The 26,677-nt window shown below is 43.5% G+C and overlaps 1 protein-coding gene and 1 long non-coding RNA gene across 2 annotated transcripts in view; both read left to right on the forward strand.

Moving 5' to 3' along the window:
• Window positions 1-8,356, forward strand: part of LOC117347683 — a 60,744-nt gene extending 52,388 nt beyond the window's left edge. Inside the window, exon 3 of the long non-coding RNA XR_004536818.1 lies at window positions 8,221-8,356. This is a non-coding gene — a long non-coding RNA (uncharacterized LOC117347683). The remainder of the gene's footprint in view (window positions 1-8,220) is intronic.
• A 4,416-nt stretch (window positions 8,357-12,772) lies between these two features.
• Window positions 12,773-23,750, forward strand: RPL8 (ribosomal protein L8). Its single transcript, XM_033918913.1, has 6 exons — window positions 12,773-12,914; window positions 16,470-16,613; window positions 17,590-17,731; window positions 19,541-19,759; window positions 21,500-21,615; window positions 23,549-23,750. Exons 2-6 carry the CDS (start codon window positions 16,476-16,478, stop codon window positions 23,705-23,707), a joined length of 774 nt encoding a protein of 257 aa, XP_033774804.1. The 5' UTR covers window positions 12,773-12,914; window positions 16,470-16,475; the 3' UTR covers window positions 23,708-23,750.
• The last annotated feature ends 2,927 nt before the right edge of the window (window positions 23,751-26,677 follow it).

Below are 26,677 nucleotides of genomic sequence, written 5' to 3' on the forward strand. Positions count from 1 at the left end.
TGCCTTTTCTAGAATAAGTTCAAGTCCAATTTATTTGATATACCGCAAATAGAAAACCGAGCTTAAAATCTCAGCAGTTTACAATATAAAAATGTATTTAAAACGGGAAAGAAAAGGGGGAGGGAATCAAACAGAGACAAAAATTAGCAATGTTGAGAATGTAGGGAAAAGAAGAGGATGGGAAGGTTACCATAAAAACAAAAAAGAGTGGGGAAAGGCAAGGAGTGAAAGATAAAAGGTAAGGATAAAGCCCTGAGCATGGCTGATTTCTGCCCAGACCTCTTGGATTTTGACGGAAGTGCCAAAAGAAATTTTTAAATAAATAAATGGGCCTGCTTCTATAAATGGCATTTAACCGTGCCTAATTTGTAGGCGCCGGTCAACGTGGTTGTCAATCATCCACTAGGCACAGCTTATAGAATCACGCTTAGCAGCACCTAGGCGTGTTTTGGCGTCCCTAGGCATCCTTATGGCAGGCATCGGGATATGAAGCCAGGGCTTTCCTGGCCTCATTTACCGGCATCTAAAGCAGACATCTAGTGACATAGATACGTAGGAACTGGACGGGCTCTGGTGCATTACCACGGCAGCATCGCTATCACCGCTTTGTAAAAGAGGCCTTTAGAATTGCTGGACAGATTTTTTGCGATGGGTGAAATTAGGTGATACAGGGTTGCGCAATTTCTGTGAAGGTCTTTTAGGGGTCCTTTTTTACTAAGGCGTGCTAACCGATAATAGCGCGCGCTAAATGCTAAGCACGCTAAATCAGCTAGCGTGCCTTAGTGAAAGAGGGAGGATAGGGCAGTCCAAGAAGGCTTCAATAGTTTATCTTAAGGTTAAATTTAAGGAAGTGCAAGGCTGCCGTATTGTACATACCGTGTTTCCTCGAAAATAAGACACTGTCATATTAATTTGAGTCCCAAAAAAGGCACTAGGTCTTATTTTGGGGGCTTTCTTATTTTTTCATGTAATGAACATCTCTCCCTTCCGCTCCTCCACCCCAATTCTTCCTATTTCCTTTCTCTCCCCCCCCCCCCTTGTGCAGCATCTTTCCTCTCCTCTCACCCATCCCCTCTTGTGCAATATCTCCCTCCCATCCCCTGTGTAGCATCTTTCTATCCCCCCCACCCCCGCTGCGCACCCCCCCACACCCCCGCTGACCCATCTCTCTCCTATCCGAACCGCAAGACCGGACTACCTTATAACAGTGTCGGCAGCAATCTACACAGGCTGCTTCGCAGCCTTCTATCTCCCAGGCATTCCTCTGCTGCATCACTGATGATGTCATCAGCAACACGGCAGATGAACGCCCGGGAGATAGAAGGCTGCAAAGCAGCCTGTGTAGACTGCTGCCGACACTGTTATAAGGTAGTCCGGTCTCGCGGTTCGGATGGGAGGGAGAGATGGGTCAGCGGGGGGGGGGGGGGTTGTATGGCAGGCGGTTGGGGGAAGCGCTGCTGCTGGTGACTAGGGCTTATTTTCAGGGGTAGGGCTTGTATTAAGACCTACCCTCGAAAATCATTCTAGGGCCTATTTTCAGGGTAGGTCTTATTTCCCAGGAAACACGGTAGTATGCGGGAACATGATGTGGGTGAGAGTCTGGATGAGGATATGTGGGAAATCTGGGTTAGAGTTTGTAGATCCACTTTGTCTGCTTCATTTGCTCAATTCCTTTTTTATGTTGCCCATTGGGCACTGCGGACCCCTTTCTCAGTTGCCTGACAGTGGGTCAGGTGTATGTTGCTCTTGTGAGCTAGATATAGATACTTATTATCATATGTTTTATGCTGTGGCGTAGTAAGGGTGAACAGTATTCGGGACGGTGTTGCCCCGCCCCCCGCCCTCTTCCCTGCCACCCCTTGCCGCACACGTGCCCCCTTATCTTAACCCCGTACCTTTTTAACTTCTCTGGTGTGGGCAGGAAGCCCATGTCAGTGTTGGCTCGCCCTTTGATGTTGCTCCCTAGGCGGAGGTCCAGGAAGTGATGTCGGAGAGCTCACCGATGCCAACACGGGCAGCAATCTCGTGCTGAGGAAGTAAGAAGGCATAAGGCACGCGCATGCGGCAAGCAGAGGAGCAAGAAACAGAAAGAAGGAAGAGTGCTGCACCCTTAGGAAGATCGCGTCCAGGATGGACCCCCTCCCTCATCCCCGTATCCCCTTCCTACGCCACTGGTTTTATGATTGTATTGAGTTAAAAATCTTATTGGGAATTGGTATGGAAGAAGGTGCAGGATATTTTTGATATACAAGTTGAACTTATAAAATAATTATATTACGACCAGTGGCTTTCTCTTCTTTGCTCTGTAAAAAAAAAAGCAGGGTAAGATTGTTTGATGTGCTTCTGGGTTTGGCAATTCAACACATATTACCTGTCCTGGAGTGATGCGATTCTGTGAAAATGTTTTACAGTTCAGGAAATTGCTTAAAACATTCTTCTTTGTCCAGACTTTTAGCTGATACACTTCTCCCTCCATATTCGCTGTGAAGGGGATTAACAGAACCGCAAATACAGAAAAACCGCGAATAACTTTTTCATATGTTATTCGCTGTTTTCTATTAAAAACCATTGTGAATATAGTGAAGCCGCGAATAGCATGATGGGAGACCTGGTCTGTTCCTGAAGGAGAGGCATAACACGGTGAAGAAAGTGCCGGGAATTGGCGATTTTCTTTGTAAACGCTTGGAATCAGCGATTTCTCTGTGCAAGCTGATGTAATTTGGGGTGGAGGAGCCAGCAAGCTTAAAACCGTGAATAAACGAAACCGCGAATACGGAGGGAGAAGTGTATTAGTAATCTGTGCCTAGATGGTGGAACCGGAACTACGAGAAAAGGTAGTGTGAATTCTGGTTTCTTTAGAGCAGGGCTAGAATTTTAACTGTGGCTCTGTAAAGTCTGATGAATGGGGTTTTGCCGAATGATAATGTGAGCCACTTAAGGGCAAATTCCATAAGAAGCACCCAAAAGTCAGGTGCCGAAATAGGCACGTTCAACGCGATTCAAGTAGAATTGGGCGCTGAGCGATACCTATTATGGAGGCGCCCAAGAAATAGGCCAGCTGTAGGCGTGACTAAAAGTTAAGCCCGCTTAAGACCAGCGATTCTGCAACAAGGCGCCCAACACATAACCACGCCCACACCTAGCGTGCATAGCACCTATTTTTTAAAGACCGCCTAAATTTGCAGAGGCGCCTTGTTACACGGGAGACATGATAGAGACATTCAAATATGTCACGGGCCGTATCGAAGTGGAGGAAGATATCTTCTTTCTCAAGGGTCCCACGGCAACAAGAGGGCATCCGTTGAAATTTCATGGAGATACCAGAAAATATTTCCTCACCGAAAGGGTGGTTGATCGCTGGAACAATCTTCCGCTACAGGTAATTGAGGCCAGCAGCGTGCCAGATTTTAAGACAAAATGGGATTGGCACGTGGGTTCTCTTCATAGAGGAAGGTAGGGGTGGGTCATTAGTGTGGGCAGACTGACGTCAGTTTCTATTTTTCTTGATAGGCGCCTAAGTTTCAGGTATTGCTGATTAGAAAGCTTAATTGAGCTTGTTATTCAATTAAATGGGCACCTCCGAAATAGGTGCCTAACATTAGATGCCGGTTTCAGAATTTGGGCCTAGTTTATTAAGCGGATTGGAAATATTTTAAATAAAAATAATTTTATTCTTAAATACCGCCAAACTATTATTTCAAGGCGGTTTGCAGCAAGAAGGAACTGCACAAACAGTGAATTGCTTACATAAGCATCCAAAATCTCTCAGAAATAAATTTAATGATGCTTTGTCAGCGAATGCTTTCAGTGCTGGGGTTTGCCTTGCACAGAGATTGAGGAGGCCGTTGCTGTTCCAAAAACAAGTGGTTACCCAGTTCAGGAAGGTTTAGGCTCCTTTAGATGCAGTGGCGTATTAAGGGGGGGGGGCAAGGGAGGCGGTCCGCCCCGAGCGCCATGTTGTTGGGGGCACCAGCACCCCACCTCCCCTCCACCCCCACCCCTTCCCCCATACCTCTAGTTCAAAGCAGCGTGCAATAGATATCTTTCTGACCTTGAAAGGCTCACAATCTAACCCCCCCGTCCCCCCTTTTACGAAGCCGAGTTAAGCTTTTTTATCACCGGCTGTGGCGGTGTTAGTTTCGATGCTCATAGCATTCCTATGAGCGTCAGAGCCAATACCGCCATGGTCGGCAATAAAAAAGCCTAATGCGGCTTCGTAAAAATATGTGTACCTGAGGCAATGAAGGGTTAAGTGACTTACCTAAGATAATAGGGAGCTATAATGGGATTTGAATCAGGCTCCTCTGGTGCTCAGGCCATTGCTGGAATCATCAGGCTAAATTTGCAGTATCCTGCTAAGGGTAAATTCTCTTAAAAAAAAAACCAAAAAACCACAGGCAATACATTACATTAAAAAAAAATCATATGCCTGCACTTTTCATCAGTGAGGGCGGACATAAAATTACTTCTGTGGATAATCTTTACTAAAACACAGATTCCCCAAACTCTCTCCTTCTGGAATTTCAGAACCATAGGTGAGCATGTATTTTTGCACACACACACTAGATTCCTGGTATGTGCCGATGCAGCCAGCAGATGCAAATATTACATCACATAGGTACACCACGTAGAGCAGAGCCTGGGGAGCCAGGACTGCATAGGGGAGCCACTTCAGGGACCTGCTGCAATGACTAATGCTGTGATTTACTCCAGTCGCGTGATGGAGGATTGCCATCTGCTGGTGAACTGCAGAAATTAGCTCGGGAAGTAAATGAGCAAACCAGAAAATTCTGTATTGAAACAAATCCTGTGCGTGTCGTATGCATCACAGATATGATGTAAGATCCTTATTTATTAATTCAGGCTCAAGTATACTCAGAATTTTAATTTTAATATGACTCGAGAGTATTTGTTTGTCCTCTTATCTATGCACTTCGAGGCTGTCTCATATCTACTTTTCCTCCCATAAATCACAATTACTCCCATGCTCTGTCCTCTAGAGCTTGTCATTTCCACACAGCCTCCCACTTATACATGATCTTATATACTGTTGTGTCATATTCACTGCTTCATACTATTTCGCACTCTTCTAGCCAAGCACTCTCTCACGCTAATCTTCACGGACCCAGGCACATTTATTTTTAAATTTTGTTTTCTATACTGTTCTCCCCCAAAGAACTCAGAATAGGTTACAGGTTAACATACGTAATATACAGTTAGGTTACAATTTGCCATAGTTAGTCCAAGGTTTTGGGGGTTTTTCGATACAAGTTTTTATCCTAACGACACGTGTGTCCCTGATGCAGCCGCATAGGCAAATCGCGGCCACGTTGGGCACATCTTTTGTTCCTGGGAGTACTTGAAATACTTTGATATTTGGATTCGGTGTGGACTGCCTTCTTTGTTCTCTCACCCCTTCATCTAATCCATCCGCCTTCTCTCCCAGCTTTTGAACTTTAGCCACAAAATACTCAGCCACCATTCCATTTCAGATCTAAAATTGCAAAAATAATAATAATAATAATAATTAATAATAATAATTTTATTCTTATATACTGCCACACTGAAAAAGTTCTAGACGGTTCACAACAAGGTGAGCTAATACATAGGATACAGATAAAATACAAATTAGAATAATGGACTTAAAAACAGATAAAGACAGAAAGCATTTACAATCTAATGGCAGGGAAAGAAGTAATACATAGAACAGATCAAAATCAGACCAAGTTGAATCTAAGGAACTCGATTGACAAAATGAAGCAGAATGCATTAAGATACCAGCCTATCAAAGAGTTGAGCCAATTTTCTAAAATCAAGATAGGAAGAGACCTCTAACATAATTTTTCCAAGCCATACATTCAATTTAGCGCCTTGAAACATTGAAAAATGTTGAGAGGGGGTCTTTTTTGGGGGAGGGCAAGAAAGACCTTACTCTTTGGAAAAAGTTGGGGAACTTGGGGAGACAGGGCAGGGGAGTTTCAGGGTCAGGGCTAGTGTTAAACTTGCTGGGGCCCAGGGCAGAAATTTACAATGGGCCCCTAAGCCCAGCCAGTGGGCTGTTTTGGTTGGGTTGTTTGTTTTTTTTTTATTTCATTTTTGAAAATAGTATCAAGCAGTTTACACTTGTTTAAGAAACACGAAGAAAGTTATACAATAATATCATTTCATAAAGAAGTATTAAATAATGAAACATCTTCTTCATAGACCTCAAAACAATGAGTGACGGTCTAAAGATAAAGGACTTCTATAATTAATACATAAATCAAAATAACAAGAAATGGCTTTATGGATTAACTCCTCCTATACTACAATACCCATTATTCCCTGACGATCTTCTTCAAGTCTAGAAAATTCCTGAGATGTTCTGGAACAAAAAAGGTATATTTTGTACCTAAATATATATATATATATATTTTTATTTATTTATAGATTTTAAATTTACGTTCAAGTAGTCACTTGTACAGAAAGTAGGTTAATGGAGATATGACTTATAACTAATATAAATCACAATCAACATATTTAAATTAAAAAAGGAAATATCTACCAACTAACCCAACTCAAGTCCTCAAAAAAAAATAGATCCAAGATTACGTTATGTGAGAAAAAAAAAGAAAACTATTGTTGTAATAGGACAAATTACAGACAGAACTGAGATGTGATGTGATGAACAGCTTATATAAACTAGTGAGCTATTGTTGATTCCTCTTTATCCAGTCGAGACAAAGCCAGAAAAGGTTAAAAAAAAACATATTTAACTGAACGGTAGCAAATAATACACTTGGAAGGATATCTTAAGTAGAACGTCGCTCCCAGTGAAGTGACTCCAGGTTTCAAAAGTAAGAATTCTCTACGACGCTTTTGAGTTTCTCTGGCAAAGTCAGGGAACGTTTGTATTTTACATCCAAGAAACTCTTTCTGTTTGTTTTTGAAGAAAAGTCTCAATAACCATACTTTATCTATTGCGAGAGCTAGTGTCACAACCATTGTAGAAGGCAGGGCTGGATTTTCCTATAGGCTAACTAGGCTTCAGCCTAGGGCCTCAAGATCAAGAGGGGCCTACATTCAAATTGTTAGCAAAATTAAAATTACACTATTCTAAAAACAGTGAACACTAAAACACAACTGAAAATAAGGAGAAATTCTATGCTTTGGGATCGGAACTGGCTCCGGCCGCAATGGGGCGCCGACTCGGCTTCTCCCTTTCTTTTTCTCGCCCTGGGAGGAGGATCGGGAAGGGAAAGACGTCAGTCCGGAAACAGCTGGGCAAAGCCCAGCCCCGCGGGGAGAGAGGCAAAACGTGGATCTGTCAGGACAGGGCGGCCCAGACTGGCATCGGGGGTGGGGGTGGGGTGGGGGGTTTCAGTGGAAGGGGGATGGGAGGCAGGCAGGCTGGCTGGCATCGGAGGGGGGGTGGGGGGTTTAATGGAAGGCAGGCAGGATGGCATGGGGGTGTTCAATGGAAGGGGGATGGGAGGCAGGTGGGCATCGGAGGGGGGGTGAGGTGAGGTCTGTTAATCCCCTATCACAGCGAATATGGAGGGAGAAGTGTATATTCAAAAAAACCCTGAAGACTCACCTCTTTGACAACTGTCTCAATTTCTGTATAGCACCCCCTTCTCCTAAGTTCCTTCTCTTGTTTTCCCTTGCCCCCTTTACCTACCACTCTCCCCTTCCTCTTTGATCTGTCGCCTTGAGCCTGTATAGGTATTTGTGACTTATAAATGGAAGATTAGATTAGATAACTTATGCAGTCTCTATTGATATAATTGCTAATGTGTTTAGCCTGTTTTCTGGTTACATTCTACTGTATATATTTTTTTAGGCTTAACTACAGTACGGCCTTTTGTAAAAATGCTAGCAGTTAGGTGGTGAGGGAGGACAGTTAATAAAGGGTAAAGTTCAGTTTATTTAACATACCGCAAATATAAAACCAAAGGTAAATCTAAGTTTAAAATAAGTGAATATAAAAATGAAATAGGGTAGGAACAAAAAAAAAATATATACAGGCAAACCAACAAAGAAATATGGGTTACAATAAAACAAAAAAAGAAGCTGGTACCCACTGCTGGTTTTTAAATCTTGGTCCCTTCAGCTGTAGTCAAACAAGACAATAATAATGGTAAGAAATCAGATGGCTGAACGTTAGTAGGCTACAAACAGTGCATACACACTTTCTGCCCTTCATGGTCTCTTTTTCTTTATCCTTTCTCTGTTGAAAAGTTGCCTTGCAGTGGGCAAGCAATAAGGAGAACCTCGTACTAATCCATCTGCCGACCTGTCTCCACTGGGAACCCTGGAGTGCTTTGTACTTGAAGACATTGCTTTGGGGATGTATCTGGCATCCTCCCGCCAGCCCTGCTGCACCCCGATTGGAGTCTGACCCGACAGCTAGCCCAGAACAGTCTCGGCCAGAGACATTGAAAAACAGAGAGGCTTTGGGTGCTTGCAGAATGCTTGGCTTTAAAAAAATTGTTGTGGTTGAATGGATAAATTTTATCCATGTAAACTGAGGTGTAGTCAAAATGTATCCATATAAATTGAAAAGTGTGTGTGTTGGGGGGAGGGTAATGGGGTTCTTCAGATAACTTTATCTGTGTAAGTAGATGGTATAAAGCCAGCCTTTGTTATATAAGAACATAAGAACTGCCATCTCCGGATCAGACCTTCGGTCCATCAAAGTCCACTTTCATTTTTTCAAGTTGTTCATAAATCCTTTCTTCTGTGAATGATGCAATATGAGGGGCTGACGAAAAGTTTTCAACCCAACCAAGAAGAGAATGACGTGGATATGGTTCAATCAATGATCTGAAACAATGTCAAAACACAGAATTTTGTTTCTGCAAATTGGCACTTAATGAAATAAGAACACCCTCTTTTCAGCTACAGTGGCAAAATAATGCTGAAGAATGGAGGAAGTTGGTTGGTTAGGCTGAGAACTTTTCAACACCCCCTTGTATCTACTTCATTCTCATAGGTGCCTTTATTAGCTGACCGAAGTTCTACTCCAGGATTTTCCTCCATGAAAGCAGGACATAAGTAGTGTAATGGACTGGCCACATAGACATACCAATAGAATAGTGTGGCACTTTAAAGAGCACTGCTGTGAACTTCACATAAAGGGTGCCAGAAGTACATCTCGCCATAGCCCTCCAAAACTCCCCCACAACCCACTATGCCCACCTGTCTACCACCCCAGTAGCCCTTATGGCTGCAGGTGCCACCTATATGTAGAATTGTAGGATTTTGGTGACCTCGCACTGTCCACCAATGTAGTGGTTATTGTAGCTCAAGTTTCAAGTTTTATTTCACATTTGATGAATCGCCTATTTCGTAATTCTAGGCGATGTACATAATAATATCATATAGAAACTTTAACCTAAATACAATAAAACAATTATGACTCACATGAAAGATAGGGAAGGAGGGTAAAGTTACAATAGGGTCGAAGAAAAAAAACAAAAAACCAGGGAAGAACGAAAGGTAGGGTAAAAATTTTCAAAGCTTTTCTTGCATATTTGTTTGAGTCAAATAAAAATTTGTTAAAGGCGTCTCTTAGTTAAGTTATAGATCGAAGGCGTCCTTAAATAAATGAGATTTTAAAAGCTTTTTAAATATTAGGATATCACTTTCTATTCTGATGTAATGGGGAAGGGAATTCCACCATTGAGGACCTGCAACAGTAAACATATCAGCTCGTCTCGTTCCAATGATTTTTAACGATGGCACAGTTAGTAAATTTTGATTAGAAGAGCGCAAAGATCTTTGGGGTTTGTATGGAATAAGTGATTTTAAAATAAATTGTGGTTCGCTGAATGTGAGGGACTTGTGTGATGCTCTTCTAGGATTTCCCATACTAAGGGCTCCTTTTACTAAGCTGTGCTAGCGGTTTTAGCATTCACTACATTGCCACTCATGTTATACGCTAATGCCTCCATAAAGCTGGCGTAAGTATTTTTGGTTTAGCGCATGATTAGCGCATGCTAAAAACCCTAGCGCACCTTCGTAAAAGGAGCCCTATGTGTTGCTATTCTAGAGACAGGTTTGTACTATTTCATTCAGATTTTTGGAGGATGGGAGATGGTCATTGACCACTGGGGGAGTGTGTGTTTGGGGGGGGGGGGGGGTTATAACTTAATTCTTCCAGTGGTCATCTAATCAGTTTAGGTAACGTATTGGCACTTTTAAAACAGGTCTAGCTTATAACGTCTAAGTTACGCCTAGGACATCGTAGGAAAGATTTGTTTATTACTACAAGGTGTCCAAGTCTACGCCCGCTCAAAGCCCACCCAGAACACTCCTCCAATCCGCCCCCTTTAGTTTTGGAAGCGCAGCGGTTAAGACACCTCGCAAGACATCCAGAAAGATGGTTTTGAAAATTGGCACTTGGACGTTTTGGCGAGAAAATAGTCCAAGTGCTGATTTATGCCCTTTTTATGATGTCTTAGGGCTCCTTTTACTGAGGTGCGCTAGCGTTTTTAGCGTACACAGAAGATTAGCTGAAATATTGTCACCTGCTTAAAAGGAGGCAGTAACGGCTAGCACGTGGGGCAATTTAGCACGCGCTATTCTGTGCGTTAAGGCCCTAACGCACCTTTGTAAAAGGAGCCCTTAGTGTTTTGAAAATGCCCCTAAAAGTCCCATAGTAACCTATAGAACTTTGTGTGTCTAAATCAGGGGTGTCAAAGTCCCTCCTGGAGGGCCGCAATCCAGTCGGGTTTTGAGGATTTCCCCAATGAATATGCATGAGACCTATTAGCATACAATCAAAGCAATGCATGCAAATAGATCTCATGCATATTCATTGGGGAAATCCTGAAAACCCGACTGGATTGCGGCCCTCGAGGAGGGACCTTGACACCCCTGGTCTAAATGCTTTGAAAATATGCCTCAAGTCTATACGAACTGGCATCCCTCATTAAAATCCCTGCATGCTGCCACATCCACAAAGAAGTGTCTTTAAAAAGAAATAAATCACAACTTACATGTATAGGATGCTTTAGATTTATGGCAGCTAAGACTTCAAAGCGTTGAAATCTGTAAACCCTGAGACAATTTTTTTTTATCGTGTGTATCCTGTAAAATTATAAAGAGAAAACTATAATAATAATAAAGAAGTCAGAAAACACAGGGCTGTGTTTAGATTCTCTCTGAGGACAGGCAACCATCTGGTGAACTCTGCATGTTTCTACTTTCCATCTGTTGGGCATCCCAAAAGCACTTTGAACGGAGCAGTGAAAAACATTTCACTCATTTCTACCATCGGTGAACTTAAACCGCTGCAGCGGGGCTCTTTCTCCTTCTGCTCGCTGAACTCGGAGGCTACAGGGGCAGAATCTCACGTTTCATTATTTCGCTTCATTTTGGCATGCAAACAAGGTGTGCAGAAAATGAGATTATTCACAACTCGCCTTTGTCTTCTAGAAAATATGTGCAGCTTGTTGGCGAACAATGATACAGTGTGGGGTGTGCTAAGTGGTATGCTATAATATTAATAATAATAATAATAATTTATTCTTATATACCGCCAGACCACAAATGGTTCTAGGCCAGGGGTAGGCAATTCCAGTCCTTGAGAGCCAGAGCCAGGTCAGGTTTTCAGGATCTCCACAATAAATATGCATGAGATAGATTTGCATCTCAATGAGGCCGTGCATGCAAATCCATCTCATACATATTCATTGTGGATATCCTGAAAACCTGACCTGGCTCCGGCTCTCCATGACCAGAATTGCCTACCCCTGTTCTAGGCAGTTCACAGCAGATAAGGCTGAATATACAGTACAGTTAAAAAGATACATCAATTTCTAGAATGTACACAATACATTTTGTATTTAAAAAGCATTAGAAAGGAGGCACTGGGGGCACTAAGAACATGGGAAGGAGGCACTAGGGGCACTAAGGACATGGGAAGGAGGCACTAAGAACACAGGAAGGTGCACTAAGGACATAGGAAGGAGGTACTGGGGGCACTAAGGACATAGGATGGGACACTAAGGACATAGGAAGGAGGCACTGGGGGCACTAAGGACATAGGAAGGGGCACTAAGCACATGGGAAGGAGGCACTGAGGGCATTAAGGACATAGAAAGGGGCACTAAGGTCATGGAAAGTAGGCACTGAGGGCACTAAGGACATAGGAAGGAAGGAGGGAGGGACTAGAAAGGGACGATTGTTTGGCCTGAGTGCAGAAAGAAAGAAAGGATACACAGACAGAAGGAAACGCAACCAAAGACTCATGAAATCACCAGACAGCAAAGGTAGGTAAAATGATTTTATTTTCAATTTAGTGATCAAAACGTGTCAGGTTTGAGGATTTATATCTGCTGTCTATATTTTGCACTATATTTGTCTATTTTTCTATAGTTACGGAGGGGACATTGCATATTTTAAAGTCATCTGCCTTGACATCTTTGAAAACCCCCCAAATATAGATTATAATTAACATTTTCTCTGCGTATAGTGTGCTTTGTAGTTTGTAGGAATTAATAAGATATTATGGTGTACATGAAAAATGAATGGAAGAAATTGGGGGCGGGGCTAGGGCGGGATTGGGGGGTGGGACTGACAATTAATCATGTCCCCTTTTGATTAAAAAAAATAAATGGTCACGTTAGGTGAAGGGGAGCGGGGGGCTGGGGATGTCTCTTAAGCTCCCTCTCCAACATGGGGGCAGCTCATTTGTCTTCCTTTTTTTTTTTTTTCCACTCCACCATTGTTTCTATTTCTTTTGCGCTAGTTCACGGCATATCGCCGCCCTCTTTAATTCCATCCCTCCCCTCGCGCCAACTCCACTATCCCAGCATGCCGCAGCGCTCGCGCAGCTCCCCTGATCCCAGCATGCCGCGCGACGCCCCCACCCGGAAGAAGTTCCCTCTCTCGGGTAGCGCTTCCTCTTTCCGGACGTCCCGGCCGAGGTAAGGTGTTTCTCTGCTTTCTCAATCCATCGCTAATCGTCAGGCGAATGCGCCATCGGCGCTAACTGAGCTCCGCGTACGCTGCAGTAGCTTCCCAGGAGGGGCTGCAGCTGCGTCTTTTGGTCGACTTATGGGGGGGGGGGGGGACATTGGCCGCTCGCGCTCACTTTAACGCCTGGACGAAGCAGGGCGCCAAGTGGTGTGCGCTTCAAACTCCCTTTGGAGTGAAGTTCTCTCGCCGCCCGGTGCTGCTTATTGGCCGGATCTTGAGTTTGGGGGGGGGGGGAGAGAACTCTCCTGGGTGCAGGGGGATTTTCCGGGTGAGAGGGTGACCGTTTGTAGTTTTGTTGTATCTGAGCTTTGAGACTTGTTCTCTATCCTAGGAGTCGGCAGGGCCTAATATTCACAAGGTAGGAAAGCTAGGGACCTCCCTCCACTTCAAAATCACTGAGCTCTGGAACAACCTTACCTCCCCTCTTCGGAACGTGAGCTCTCTCCAAGTTTTCCGCAAACATCTGAAAACCTGGCTTTTCTCAAAAAATGTAAGTCTCCCTCCAACTTAGGAATCAAGGAAACTCTTATATCTTGGCATCCCAAGTCCTCTAAATTTTCTTCACACTTCTACCTCTAACCCTCTGTTGTAGTTCCTTCCTTTTTCTCCTACTGTAAACCGCATCAAGCTCTACGAACGTGGAGATGATGCGGTATACAAACCTAAGGATTAGATTAGCTGCACAGAAGGGGGTGGGGGATGGGGGGAGAGATCAGCTCCAGATTTATCCAGGTGGATTTGTGACCCAGCCTTGTATACCACGCACTGTAATAAGAATAGCCTTATTGGATCAGGCCAGTGGTCCATCTAGCCCACTATCCTGTCTTCATGGAGACCAATCCAAGTCACAAGGATCTAACTAGCTTCCTTATCTGCACAAATGTCCTGAACTTAAGCCATTTCCATTGGTCAGTGCTCTTTTAGTCATCTTTATATATCCGCTATATTAATACCCTTAGCGCGCATGCACACTTCAGTCTTCGTGGTGCTGTGCCCCTGCATGCGCAGTAGAAGGAGCCAGCGGCGGTTTCCCCATCGCCCTCCCCCGGCGATGCTGGCTCCTTCTACTGCGGCGACCACGGCGGCGACTCCTGCCATCACTCCAGCTATGATTTGGTTGAAAATGTAAGCTTATCTCATTCACATAGTAGGTATTTGAATATTGACCCCACATTGTCCAGATAGCAGAAAGATTTCTTCAGGTTTCTTTACTACTGTTTTTCCCTGAAAATAAGACCAGGTCTTATATTAATTTTTGCTTATTTTTTCATGTACAGCAATCTACATTCATTCATATATTCCCTTTAAATCTACCTTTAAATCAAGTGCATTGTGTCTGTACTCCAATTGATCATGCACGGGGAAGGAGGCCTAAGAATGCACCAGGAAGGAGAACATAAGCAGTGCCTCTGCCGGGTCAGACCAGAGGTCCATCCCGCCCAGCAGTCCGCCCCCGCGGCGGCCCAACAGGTCATGACCTGCCTTAATCACCAGAAGGGGCCCCCTTGCCCCCTAGGTTTCTCATCGAAGTCCTATCTTCCCATCAATGTCCTAACCCTCCGGCCTTGCACCTGCACGACCTGGTGAGCTGTCTATACTTATGCAACACCCCAGCACCTCCCTCAGTACCCCACAATCCCCTTTTCCCTCAGGAATCTGTCCAATCCCTGTTTGAATCCCTGTACTGTACTCTGCCGGATCACTTCCTCCGGGAGCGCATTCCATTTGTCCACGACCCTTTGGGTGAAGAAAAACTTCCTTGCATTTGATTTGAACCTATCTCCCTTCAGTTTCTCTGAGTGCCCCCTCGTACCTGTCGTCCCTTTTAGTCTGAAGAACCTGTCCCTGTCCACCCTCTCTATGCCCCTAAGTATTTTGAAGGCCCACCATTTTTCAGTGGCAGGCCTGCCAGCAGGAGGAAGTGAGCATCCCGCTTGCTGGCCATCAGATAAAGATACGGGGTGGAGTCGGGGAGTGTTTGGTGGGGTTCGGGGGATGATGGGGCCAGCGGCTGGAGGGAGTGGACATCCCTCCTGCCTTGGACTGTGTCAGGAGGGTTCGCTGTTGCAATAGGAGGAATTGGGCACTCCTGCTGCAGACATTTGGGGGGGGGTTGGGGATCGATCTTAACTGGGGCTTATATTTGGGATAGGGCTTATATTACGAGCATCTTGAAAAATCATAATAGGGCTTATTTTCGGGGGGAAACGGTATTATATGCATCTAAATAGTAGTTCTGACATCAGCTTGAAGCCTGGCAATCACTTGATAACATGAGAAATTAAGATTTGATCTTTTTTTTCTATTTGCCAAATTTGTATCCTGTTTAAAAACAAAACCTTACAACATATTCAATGCATAAAGTCAGCCTCAGTTGCCATAGAGGTCAATAATTCACCACCTAATTAAACTGTAACAAAAAGCCAAAGAACTGCTGAGAGTATTTTTTGTTTGTTTTTAAATGTCTTGGTGGTGGGAATCATTCTAAGCTCCAGGCAACTATTATTTCTAAGAGGAGTTGGATTTAGTTACAGTAATAGGATGGGATTTGATACACCACCTTTCTGTGTTAATAGTCAAAGCTATTCCTGTATTATATACAGGTACCTTTTTGTACCTGGGCAATGGAGGGTTAGGTGACTTCCCAGAGTCACAAGGAGCTGCAGTAGGAATTGAATCGGGTTCACTAACCATTCAGCTACTCCTCGGGCTCACAATCTAAGGAGCCATTGCAGAAAGCTACCGTAGACAGTGGCACTTGGTTAACAAGAGTTATAAGCACACATTAGTAGGTGAACAGTGCAGAATTAAGTTCAGCACAGAGGTTAGCTTATATCAGTGTTTCCCAAGTTCGTCCTGGAGTACCTTCTTGCTAGTCAAGTTTTTAGAATATCTATAATGAATATGCATATGTTTGATTTGCATACACTGCTGCCATTGTATGCAAATCTTTAATGCATATTCATTATGGATATCCTGAAAACCTGACTGGCAAGGGGATATTCCAAGACCCACTCAGGAAATACTGGCTTATATGGTAGGGATTGGCGCACAGCATATTAAACTGCTGAATAATCTGCTCCAATGCAGAGATGTTTTAAAGGGAGCACATTGCAAGAGTATTACCATCAGTCGTAGAAGGGTAACTCCCCCTCTGCATCAGGGCAGAAACACAGCATGTTTTGGAGCTAATTTCATAGTAAAAGCTGCATGGCTTTCTGCCTCAGCCCCTAAGTTTATACTTGAGGCACTGGAGGGTTAAGTGACTTGTACAATGACATAAGGAGCCAATGTGGGATTTAATTCAAGTTCACCTGGTTCTCTGTTCACTGCTCTAACCATCAGACTTCTTATTATTGTAATTGGAGTAACAAAATATATTGTTTTATTATTTTCCAAAGGAAATCTATCTGAAATGTGGCATGACTCCCCTTAGATATTAAGTTTATTCAATTTACTGATTTTGTCATCTATTAAAGCTCACTAATGACATTTTATTACAGTTCACGATGGGACGTGTAATCAGGGGTCAGAGAAAAGGTGCCGGGTCTGTTTTCAGAGCCCATGTAAAACACAGGAAGGGTCCAGCTAAACTGAGAGCTGTCGATTTTGCTGAGAGGCATGGCTACATCAAGGGTATTGTAAAAGTAAGTGACTTCAAAATGTGGGCACTTTATTTTGTCTGGGGAAAAGAGAAGTTAGATCTAACAGTCATCATATTTGCATGTGTACATTTTTTTTTCCATTTGTAGGCTACAGCAGTGCTATTATGTGGTAGGTTCCTGGTTCAATCTCTGGAGTTGGATCTTCTGCTCTATGGTTGGGTGGGAATATTGTAGAGCAGTGTTTCCAAGTCGGTCCTGGAGTTCCCCATTTCCTGTTGGCTTTCAAGATATCCACAATGAATATGTATGAAATATTTTGCACACAGTGGAAACAGTGTACAGTATACCCTGCAAATTCGTGATCCGCAGACTCAGTAATTCGCGGGTTTTTCCGTGCCAGGGTTAGGCTGCCCTCACTCGATCACAACGATTCTGGGACTGCTCTCCCCTCCCCATGGTCCACCATCGCTTCCTAGTCTCCTTCCCCGGTGCCCATCCCCTCTGACACAACAGCTGTCCCGCCTTGCCGGAAACAGGAAGCAACATCGGAAGAGGGCGGGACCTCAGAGAAGGGAATGATGCAGGTGATGTAGAGGCGAGTTTATGGTATTCGTGGTTTTTCAAAATTCGCAGGAGCTACAGGAACATAACCCCCGTGAATTTCAAGGGAATACTGTATACAAGTCAATCTCTTGAAGAGGAAAGGAGGAAAATAATGTGGCTGTGCAGAGTTTTGGTAAGGAGCTCTGTAGACTTGTTCACTTTCCAGCCCTACTGTTATGACTATACTTGGTATGGTGAAGGAGGGAGGAAATATAAGAGTAGAGAGAGACAGTAAAGAAAGCTCATAGTGCTGGGATCCCAAAAATGATTTCAGCCGAGCTGGAGGCAACAGCTGGGGATTTTTTTTTTATTTGTTTTGCATCTCCAGTCATTAGTAATCTTTCCGCTTTAATGTGATGGGTTATTTTTAGAAACTGAAGTAGCTGATGCAATAACTTTTCTTTCCTCTCTATAGGACATTGTTCATGATCCTGGCCGTGGTGCTCCTCTGGCTAAGGTTGCGTTCCGTGACCCTTACAGATTTAAGAAAAGAACTGAATTATTCATTGCTGCTGAGGGTATCCATACCGGTCAGTTTGTTTACTGTGGCAAGAAAGGTGGGTTGAGTGCATCTCATTTTTTGTTGGTGAACCTAGATGCTTAAGCTCATCAGTTTTGAACTGGAAAGAGGTCTTTGTTCAGGCATAATTCAAAAATGTTTGCAAGTCTATAGAGAAAGTGCAGTTACTTACCTGTAACAGAGTTTCTCTGTAGACAGCAAAGAAATGCAGTCATACTTCTGGTAACATGCTTTGGATCCTGCAAGCCTGATCTCTCTCCCAAGCTCAGGAGAAGCCTTTAGGTTTGTCCTGAGAATGTGCAGGCACTCCTATGTTAAGCGGTACTTTGTGTAGCATTCACCACGGGCAAAAGCATTTTGGTTAGAGGGGAGTTAGAAAGGTTTTGCTCTAAGGCAAATATCAAATGAAAACAGATAGTAATGTGACTATTAGCTATTCTGCCCTAAAGCAGAGAACTGATGAACTGAACCTGACTGCCAGGTCTTGAGAGGCATAGAAGGATGAGCTTCTGCAGCAGTGATATTGGATCAGATAAAAGGCCTCGCTGTCTAGTAATTCTTTCCTCTCCCCTGCAGACCTCTCCCTCTGTTGTACTTTGAAAAATCTGATTGTCCCCTAATAGCCATTATTATTAAGGAGACTGCGATTGTGGATAGAAACATGATGGAAGATAAAGGCCAAATGGCCCATCCACAATCTTCCTCTCCCTAAGAATAAAAACAGGATAACTGGAATTCCAATAAAAGGATAGGAAAGAACAGGTACCTGGCTAAACTATAGCCAGTAAAAACAAGTACCCCTAAATAGAGAATGACTGGGAAAAAACTTTTCCTGTCCCTCGTTCCTGCAAACTCTGTCATCATCTGCACATGCCTCGCATGCTTTAAAATCATAAGTGCTCGAGGCTTGTGCGGTTAAGACAGAGCTGCAGGAATGGGACAGGAACAGAACTCGTGGGGACGGGACGGCACTCCTAAATAGATGATGTTACAATATTGCTGTTACTACAAGCAATCTGAACATACTGAACAAAATCACTTAACTGTAGAAGTGAAAAAAAGAGTATCTTGATAAAGAGGACAGGGCTGCATATGCTAATGAACAAGAGGCCCAAAATATACATCCTTCTACAGGTGAAATCAGTATGTCTAGGCTAAACAACGATTGTAACCAGGTGTTCAAGCTGGGCAGCCTCAGCTAGCTCTGTGAAATGCATAATCGGCAAGATAAGCAGAGGTATTTAAAGCCAAAAAAGATGGCATCCCTTGCTTGACATACAGAGTGGGAGAGCCCAGCCAGAAGCAAAAGGCATGAGGCAGGTAGTTTCTGAAAGGTAAACCATAATATGTTTCAAGTTTATTATATACTGTATTTGATATCCCGCCTATCATTATGTCTAGGCAGTTTACAAAGGTTAAAACTAAAGGGGGTGGGAATCTTGATACCAGGCCTTTCTATGCTACTGAAAGAGAGAGAAAAAGAATTATGGATTATGATGAGCCATGAGCATTTTATATAGATGTCCTTGTAACTTTGCCAAATATACAGGGTACTTGTTTTGGTGTGGATGTCTGTAAAAGTGCTTACTTTAGGTTTGTTCCATAGATATAGGAAGATCATAATTTGTTAGGGAAAATAGAGACCTCGTCTAAAGTATCAAAATATATCATTTTTAAACAATTTGTATCAGCAATGCCCAGACTAATTGGCTGCTTCCAAGATTTTTTTAAGGGTACTATTTTTACGTTCATGAACTATTTCCAGGAAAATTCACTGTGGAAGAGAGAACATATGAAAGGTTATGAGGAGGAATAACATTCGGTGTTTGTTCTGCTTCCCTTTCAGCCCAGTTAAATATTGGCAATGTGCTCCCTGTTGGCACTATGCCAGAAGGTACCATTGTATGCTGCCTTGAAGAGAAACCAGGTGACCGTGGCAAACTAGCCCGTGCATCTGGCAACTATGCTACAGTTATTTCCCACAATCCTGAGACCAAGAAGACCAGAGTCAAACTGCCTTCTGGTTCCAAAAAGGTCATTGCCTCTGCAAACAGAGCTATTGTTGGTAAGTAGCACCTGTTGTAAAGCAGGCTATGAAATTAACCCACAGTTGCATCCTTTTCCTGACATGTTCAACATAGATATTAAAAGCTGTGTTCTTGTTTTAGAACAGTTTTCAGGCAAGGGATGGGACCCAAACAGTGTTAAAGCCTTGTTTTAGTCTGCAGTGACAGCTCTTAAGTTTGGTGGCATATTACTTCTTTAGTAGAAGTGGTATATGGTTTAGAGCAGGGGCCCTCCTAGGTCTAATTGGTACATGATGTTAGTGGTTAATCCTATCAAGGATAATTCAGTGGAATGGTGATTATGGAAACCCGTCTGATTAGGATGGAGGACATTAGTTTGTTCGATGAAATCAGAGTTGATTAAAGACAATTTTTTCTGTAAGTTTAGACAAGACTTCTTTGAGAACCTGAACTAATCATACAGTTCAGCTGACCATTTTTCTCTGTTGAGTGGGGTGCTTGTTAGCATGTGCTGGAGCAAAGGAAGTTAGCCTTGTGTGAAAGTAATTAAACTCTGGAATTAATTGCCAGAGAATGTCATGAAAGCAGTTAGCTTAGTGAGGTTTTAAAAAGGTTTGGATAACTCCTAAAACAAAAGTTGATAAGCCATTATTGAGATGGCTTGGGGAAATCCACTGCTTATTCCTAGGATAAGCAGTATACAATGTGTTTTACTCCATGGGATCTTGCCAGGTACTTGTAACCTGGGTTGGCCACTGTTGAAAACAGGATACTGGTCTTGATGGACCTTTAGTTTGTTCCAGTATGGCAACTCTTATGCTATATAAAATAGTTACTGTAGACAGCTGTGAATTTTTTGCTCTGTCAAGAGACCGTGTCTGAATTCAAGAGGGCCTGGGATAGGCACGTGGGATCTCTGAGTGAGAAAGAGATAATGATTACTGTGGATGAGCAGACTAGATGGGCCATTTGGCCTTTATCTGCCTCATGTTTCTATGTAAGCTTTCCTTTATCATGTAGTGCTATATCTTTTGAGGTATGGTGGCCAGAATTGCACACAATACTCAAGATTAGATTTAAACCGGGCTTTGATATTCAGAATATGTCTGCAGAACAGTAGTTAGGAGAGTTTTGTCTGAAAGTGAAGGGAATCCTTTAGTAGTCTGCATAGGACCTCTATGTGTGTCAAGTGCTTTTACGTATTCCAGTTCTCTTCAGGGGTTTCCAATCTTAACAGAAAGTACACACAGGAGGAAGGGGCAAGGCCTGTGAACGTTCATAGACTTGCAGACCCTGTGCTAACTGACTTCTGGGTATAGGTCATGGGCGGTCCAGAAAGATGGGAAGCATCCCTCGTTCTGTAGGTGTCTGTGTGTTTTTATAAAATAGCACCTCTAGCTATCTACTTGGCATCTTTAAACTAGGCACCTCTTGATAAAATTATGGCCCTAGAAACACAGCTAATTTATCCAAGGTAAGAGAGGTGGTCTAGTAGTTGGAGAGCTAGGAAAACCAGGGTTCAAATCCCTCTTCTCTACTAACACGCATGTGATCTGGGTTTGGGGCTCATTTTCAAAGCACTTAGACTCACCATAGAAACCTTACTTACCCCATTTAGACCAGAAGCTGTTTGGGGAAGGGACTTGTATCTGAGTTGTAATAACATTGCAAGTTGCCATGAGCATCATTCAGAAAGTTGAGCAAAACATATAAAAAAAAAAGTTATGCCACAGTGACATTAGACGTTTTAAATTTATTTTGCTTTTTCAATATTTCAGGTGTTGTTGCTGGTGGTGGTCGTATAGACAAACCAATCTTAAAGGCAGGTCGTGCCTATCACAAATACAAGGCCAAGAGGAATTGCTGGCCTCGTGTCCGTGGTGTGGCCATGAATGTGAGTATTGTGTAGATCATATTTCGAACTACAGCCAAACATCATATGCTTTTAATTGAACTTGTATGCCATACACAAGGTGTAAAATAGCATAATTACATGCTACTTCCTTTTTTTGACACTGTGCCCTTTATAAGTGGATCACTTTTTTTTTTTGGGGGGGGGGGTTCATTCTTTCAAAAATTACAAAGACTAGGGGATACTCAAAGTTACAGGGAAATACTTTTAAAACCAATAGGAGAAAATATTTTTTCACTCGGAGAATAGTTAAGCTCTGGAACACGTTGCCAGAGGTTATAGTAAGAGCAGATAGTGTAGCTCGTTTTAAGAAAGGTTTGGACAATTTCCTGGAGGAAAAGTCCATAGACATGGGAGAAGCTACTGCTTGCCCTGGATCAGTAGTATGGAATGCTGCTACTCTTTGGGTTTTGGCCAGGTACTAGTGACCTGGATGGGCTACTGGGCTTAATGGACCATTGGTCTGACCCATTAAGGCTATTCTTATGTTCTTGAGGCAGTAATCAGTACATTGTGGTTCAGACATTTATGTTTGAATAATTTTTGGCCATGTAACTTAGATGGTACTGTGATTAGGGCAGTGGTGATTTGTTGTAAAGCCTTGTAAAGGCTGGCTTTCTGACCCTTTTCACCTAATATATGCCTCTCCTATCTCTCCCCCCCCAAAAAAAAAAAAAAAAACAGCTATTCTGTTTTCTTTTTGTGCCACATGGTGCTTAAATTTGGGTGCTATTTTTTTTTTAAAATATTGTGAGAACAGGGGAGTTCAGGTAATTTTGCTCCTTTAAAATTACTGAAAGCTGTGTGGTACCAGAAGAAAATGATCAGATAAGGACATAATTTTACCATTCTGGAGCTTCTGTTGACCATAAACTTCTAGAGGAGCAGAGGTAGAGACAGGATTGTGGACACTTAAGAGGGACAGAGTGGTGGGAGAATTGTGGGAAATGAGCTGATAAAAAGGTGTGTTTTGGGGGGTGGGGTGGAAATGAGTATTTGGGAGAATAGGCAGAACCTTCTGAGCATGCCTGGGCAACACCCCCATCTCAGTTCAAGGCATGGGCTGCTTTGTCTGGTTCTTGCATTATTTTAAGTAGGGGCCACTTAGGCAAAACATCAGGGAAGCACAAAGGATTAGGGATTATAAGTGTTTGTGTTTTAGTTATACATAACTATGGAACCGACTACCCACACAGATCAGATCGCTAGACTCACTAATGACCTTCCGCAGAGCAGTAAAGACCTTCCTCTTCCGCCAATCGGGCCATTAAAAACTGCCTCCTCAATATACTTCTCCTAGTACTCTTCGCTATGACCAATCTGGTCTCTAGAATAAACTCCATTATTGTCTACTTGTAACCCGTTCTGAGCTTCTGGAAGAACAGGATAGAAATCGAAATAAATAAATAAAATGATAAAGGAGAATTCTGTAAACTAGGGCCCCCACATTGATATAGAAATGTCTCTAATACTAGTAAATGCATGTCTAGGTGTGCAGTGCTTAGGCACCCTTCTAACACTTTTGAGGGTAAGCAAAAAAGTACATAAGTGCAAAGGCAGAGCCCCTAGTTATGTGCATATAACTTACAGAATACTGCCTAGCAAGTGTATCTTTTAAGACTTTACATAACTGCAAATGTGAAGCTGGCCTAATACCGAGTTACCTAAGTGCTGGTATAGAAAAGGCTTCTCAACGCATCATGGGTTATAAAAGTGCCCTTTGGTCAATTTTTTAATTCTGGAGCTTGGTCTAGATTTTGGTATTTTGAGTAGCTGTTGACAGTTAGACTTATCTCAAATTAGTGTACAACATATAAATCTCAGTAGTTTGAGTTATAAAATTAAAAATAAATGTATTTTCTTTGCCTTTTGAAACAATATAATTTTAACCTTTTTGTTTGTTTGCTTTCCCTAGCCTGTTGAACATCCCTTCGGTGGTGGTAACCATCAGCACATTGGAAAGCCTTCAACCATCAGGAGAGATGCTCCAGCTGGTCGTAAGGTTGGTCTTATTGCTGCCCGCCGCACAGGTCGACTTCGGGGGACAAAGACTGTGCAAGAAAAGGAGAGCTAATATTTTTCTGTGCATACTTTTACACAATAAACTTTGAACTGAATTTATCTGACTCTTTTTTTTCTTTGCATAGTAAGTCTCTTTGGCATCGTAGTGTTGGGATGCAGGATATGTACTTTTGTGTTATCTTGTAGGACCATGGTAGACCAATAGCTAGCTGGGTTGCATTTTTAACATGCTCCACCCCATTCCATCCCACACACTGTCAGCAGCTCATCTGCATTCTTTTAATCGAGGCCCAATGAATATGCATGAGATCGATTTGCATGCACTGATTTCAATGCATATTCATTGGGGAAATCCTGAAAACCCAACTGGAATATGGTTCTCGAGGACCGGAGTTCCCTACCCCTGCTCTAGGCCTAGGGTTGCTGTTGTTAACTGAGTGGCTTAAAGAAACAGACCTTGGGCAGTACAATATGAAGATGTGCTCTACCTCCTATTGCTGCTCTGTCAGTTCAGGGGTTTAGGCTGTAAGAGGCATAATTGCAGAGATTAAACAAAGGAGCTAAAAGTAAATACATAGGCTAGGACAGGGATCTCAAAGTCCCTCCTTGAGGGCCGCAATCCAGTCAGGATGTCCCCAATAAATATGCACTGAAAGCAGTGCAAGCACATAGACCTCATGCATATTCATTGGGGAAATCCTGAAAACCCGACTGGATTGCGACCCTCAAGGAGGAACTTTGAGACCCCTGGGCTAGAAGGTGTGGGTGAATCAGTGTTCCCGCTAAGCTGCGCTGGGGTGCGCTGGCGCTCAAAATATTACCTCGCAGCGCACAAGTTTCTCGTCACAGCGCACACAGTGTAGAGCACAGTTCTTCAACCGCCGGTCCGCGAAGGATTCGGTCCCCGCCGCAACGAAAGGCCGGCATCAGCTGACTTGCAACTTCCTGTTGCAGTCGCTGTGCCGGGACTCCTGCCTTGTCTCCGCACCTCCAGACCAGCAGCGGCAGCTGTGTATGCTTTTAACTTCGGCACAGAACTGCCCCTAATCAATAGTTTAGCGCGGTTTCATAAGGCAGCCTCGGGGCCTTTGCTAGGCCGGCCCACATCGCATCATCGAAGCGGGCCGGCTATCAAAGGCCCCGAGGCTGCCTCATGAAACCGCGCTAAACTATTGATTAGGGGCAGCTCTGTGCCGAAGTTAAAAGCATACAGAGCTGCCGCTGCTGGTCTGAACTCTTGGGCCGCTGAAGGAGGGCAAAAAGCAGCTGTCCTGGAGGTTTCCCTTCCTCTCGCCTTTACAGGTTCCTTTTTTCCACCTTTTTTTTTTTCCTTCAAACGGCAACGGGCCCCAGCATCGACATCAATCAAGTAAGTTCCACTGTCAATCAAGCGGTTCTGCTCGGCCAAAGCTTCCCCTGTGACATGAGCCACCCTCAGGGGAAAGAAAGTGACCCACAAAGGTGAGGGGAAGGGGGGCAGATGATGGAAGTTGGGGGGGGAGAGAGAGAGAGAGAAGGGGCAGATGATGGAATGGAGGAGATGAGAGAGAGAGAGAGAGAAGGGGACAGATGATGGAAGTGAGAAGAAGGGAGAGAGAGCAGAAGGCAGATGGATGTCAGTTGAGAAGGGAGAGCAGATGCTGAATGGAAGTGGGGAAAGAACACATACTGGATGGAAGGAGGAGATAAATAAAGGGGGAAGAAAATAGTAAGATAATGGAGGGGTGAGGGAAAGGGGTGACAAGCTGTGTGTAGACACAGTGAAAAGAGGGAAACGGGACTAAATAGTAAGAAAGAATTTAATTTAGATGGAGGAAGAAAATAGAGAAGGAAGACCAGAGAAGAAAAGGGAAGAGAGAGCAGAGAATGATCAGATCTGAGTGGAGGAAATGAGAAGAGAGATATGCTAAAAACCACAGGGGGGAGGGAAGGATAGAGATGCCAGACCATGAGGGGAACAGAAGGAAGATGATGGATGCTAGACCAAATTGGGGGGTGGGGGGGGGCAGGAGGAGAGATGGCAGGGAAAGACAGACAGTGAATGGAAGGGGCAGATGCTGGACTGAAGAGACAGAGAAGGTTATCATGCTGCTGTACCGGGCCATGGTACGCCCTCACCTGGAGTACTGCGTCCAGCACTGGTACTTTAAGAAGGACACGGTACTACTCGAAAGGATCCAGAGAAGAGCAACTAAAATGGTTAAGGGGCTGGAGGAGTTGCCGTACAGCGAAAGATTAGAGAAACTGGGCCTCTTCTCCCTTGAGCAGAGGAGATTGAGAGGGGACATGATAGAAACATTCAAGGTACTGAAGGGAATAGACTTAGTAGCTAAGGCAGGGAGAACGAGAGGGCACTCTCTAAAGTTGAAAGGGGATAGATTCCATACAAACGTAAGGAAGTTCTGTGGTAGAAAGCAACATATTTATTTGGCTCATAACTTGCTGGCGCCCGATATTTTTAGCTCACAGTGAAAAAAGTTTGCTCACAACACCCGCCCGCTTAGAGGGAACACTGGACTGGGTGTGCCCTCTTTTCCTTCTGCATATACATGCAAAGTGCAGAGAGAGGAGGCAAGGGATAGATACAGACCATCTTTCCTTTTCCCTCCTCTTGCCAGCTTGCAGAACAGTTCCCCACTCTCATCCGTAAGATCTCTTCATCCTTGGGCATAAAAGTTCCTAAATGAATAAGACACAAAGAAGGCTAGAAAACAACTTTACTATGCAAAATTACTTTGCATGTTAAGTCAATTCAAATGTATGCAAATATACCACAGAATTCCTAGCTCAGCTTTTCGAGCAGAAAATTGGGGTGGAGGAACAAATTTCCCAAACAATATCCTATCACTTTCATTCCAATCAATCAACCTCCTTAAACTCATCTCCCTAGGGAGCTCATTCCACCAATTAGGAGCCAAAGAAAAGAGCCTGCTTTTATATAGCCACTGCTATGAATCTGTCCTTTCCAAATTTGTTGTCAAAGTATACTTACCTATTTAACTACTTTTTTACTTTTTTTTTT

Source organism: Geotrypetes seraphini, chromosome 13 (genome assembly GCF_902459505.1).
Source record: "Geotrypetes seraphini chromosome 13, aGeoSer1.1, whole genome shotgun sequence".
Taxonomy (NCBI): Eukaryota; Metazoa; Chordata; class Amphibia; order Gymnophiona; family Dermophiidae; genus Geotrypetes; species Geotrypetes seraphini.

Excerpts from the sequence above, each read along its gene's own strand:
- RPL8 (XM_033918913.1), top strand. The coding sequence starts at position 16,476 with ATGGGACGTGTAATCAGGGGTCAGAGAAAAGGTGCCGGGTCTGTTTTC. Across the intron at positions 17,732-19,540 it reads TGTTTACTGTGGCAAGAAAG|CCCAGTTAAATATTGGCAAT; the intron begins GTGGGTTGAGTG and ends CTTCCCTTTCAG. Across the intron at positions 21,616-23,548 it reads TCCGTGGTGTGGCCATGAAT|CCTGTTGAACATCCCTTCGG; the intron begins GTGAGTATTGTG and ends TGCTTTCCCTAG.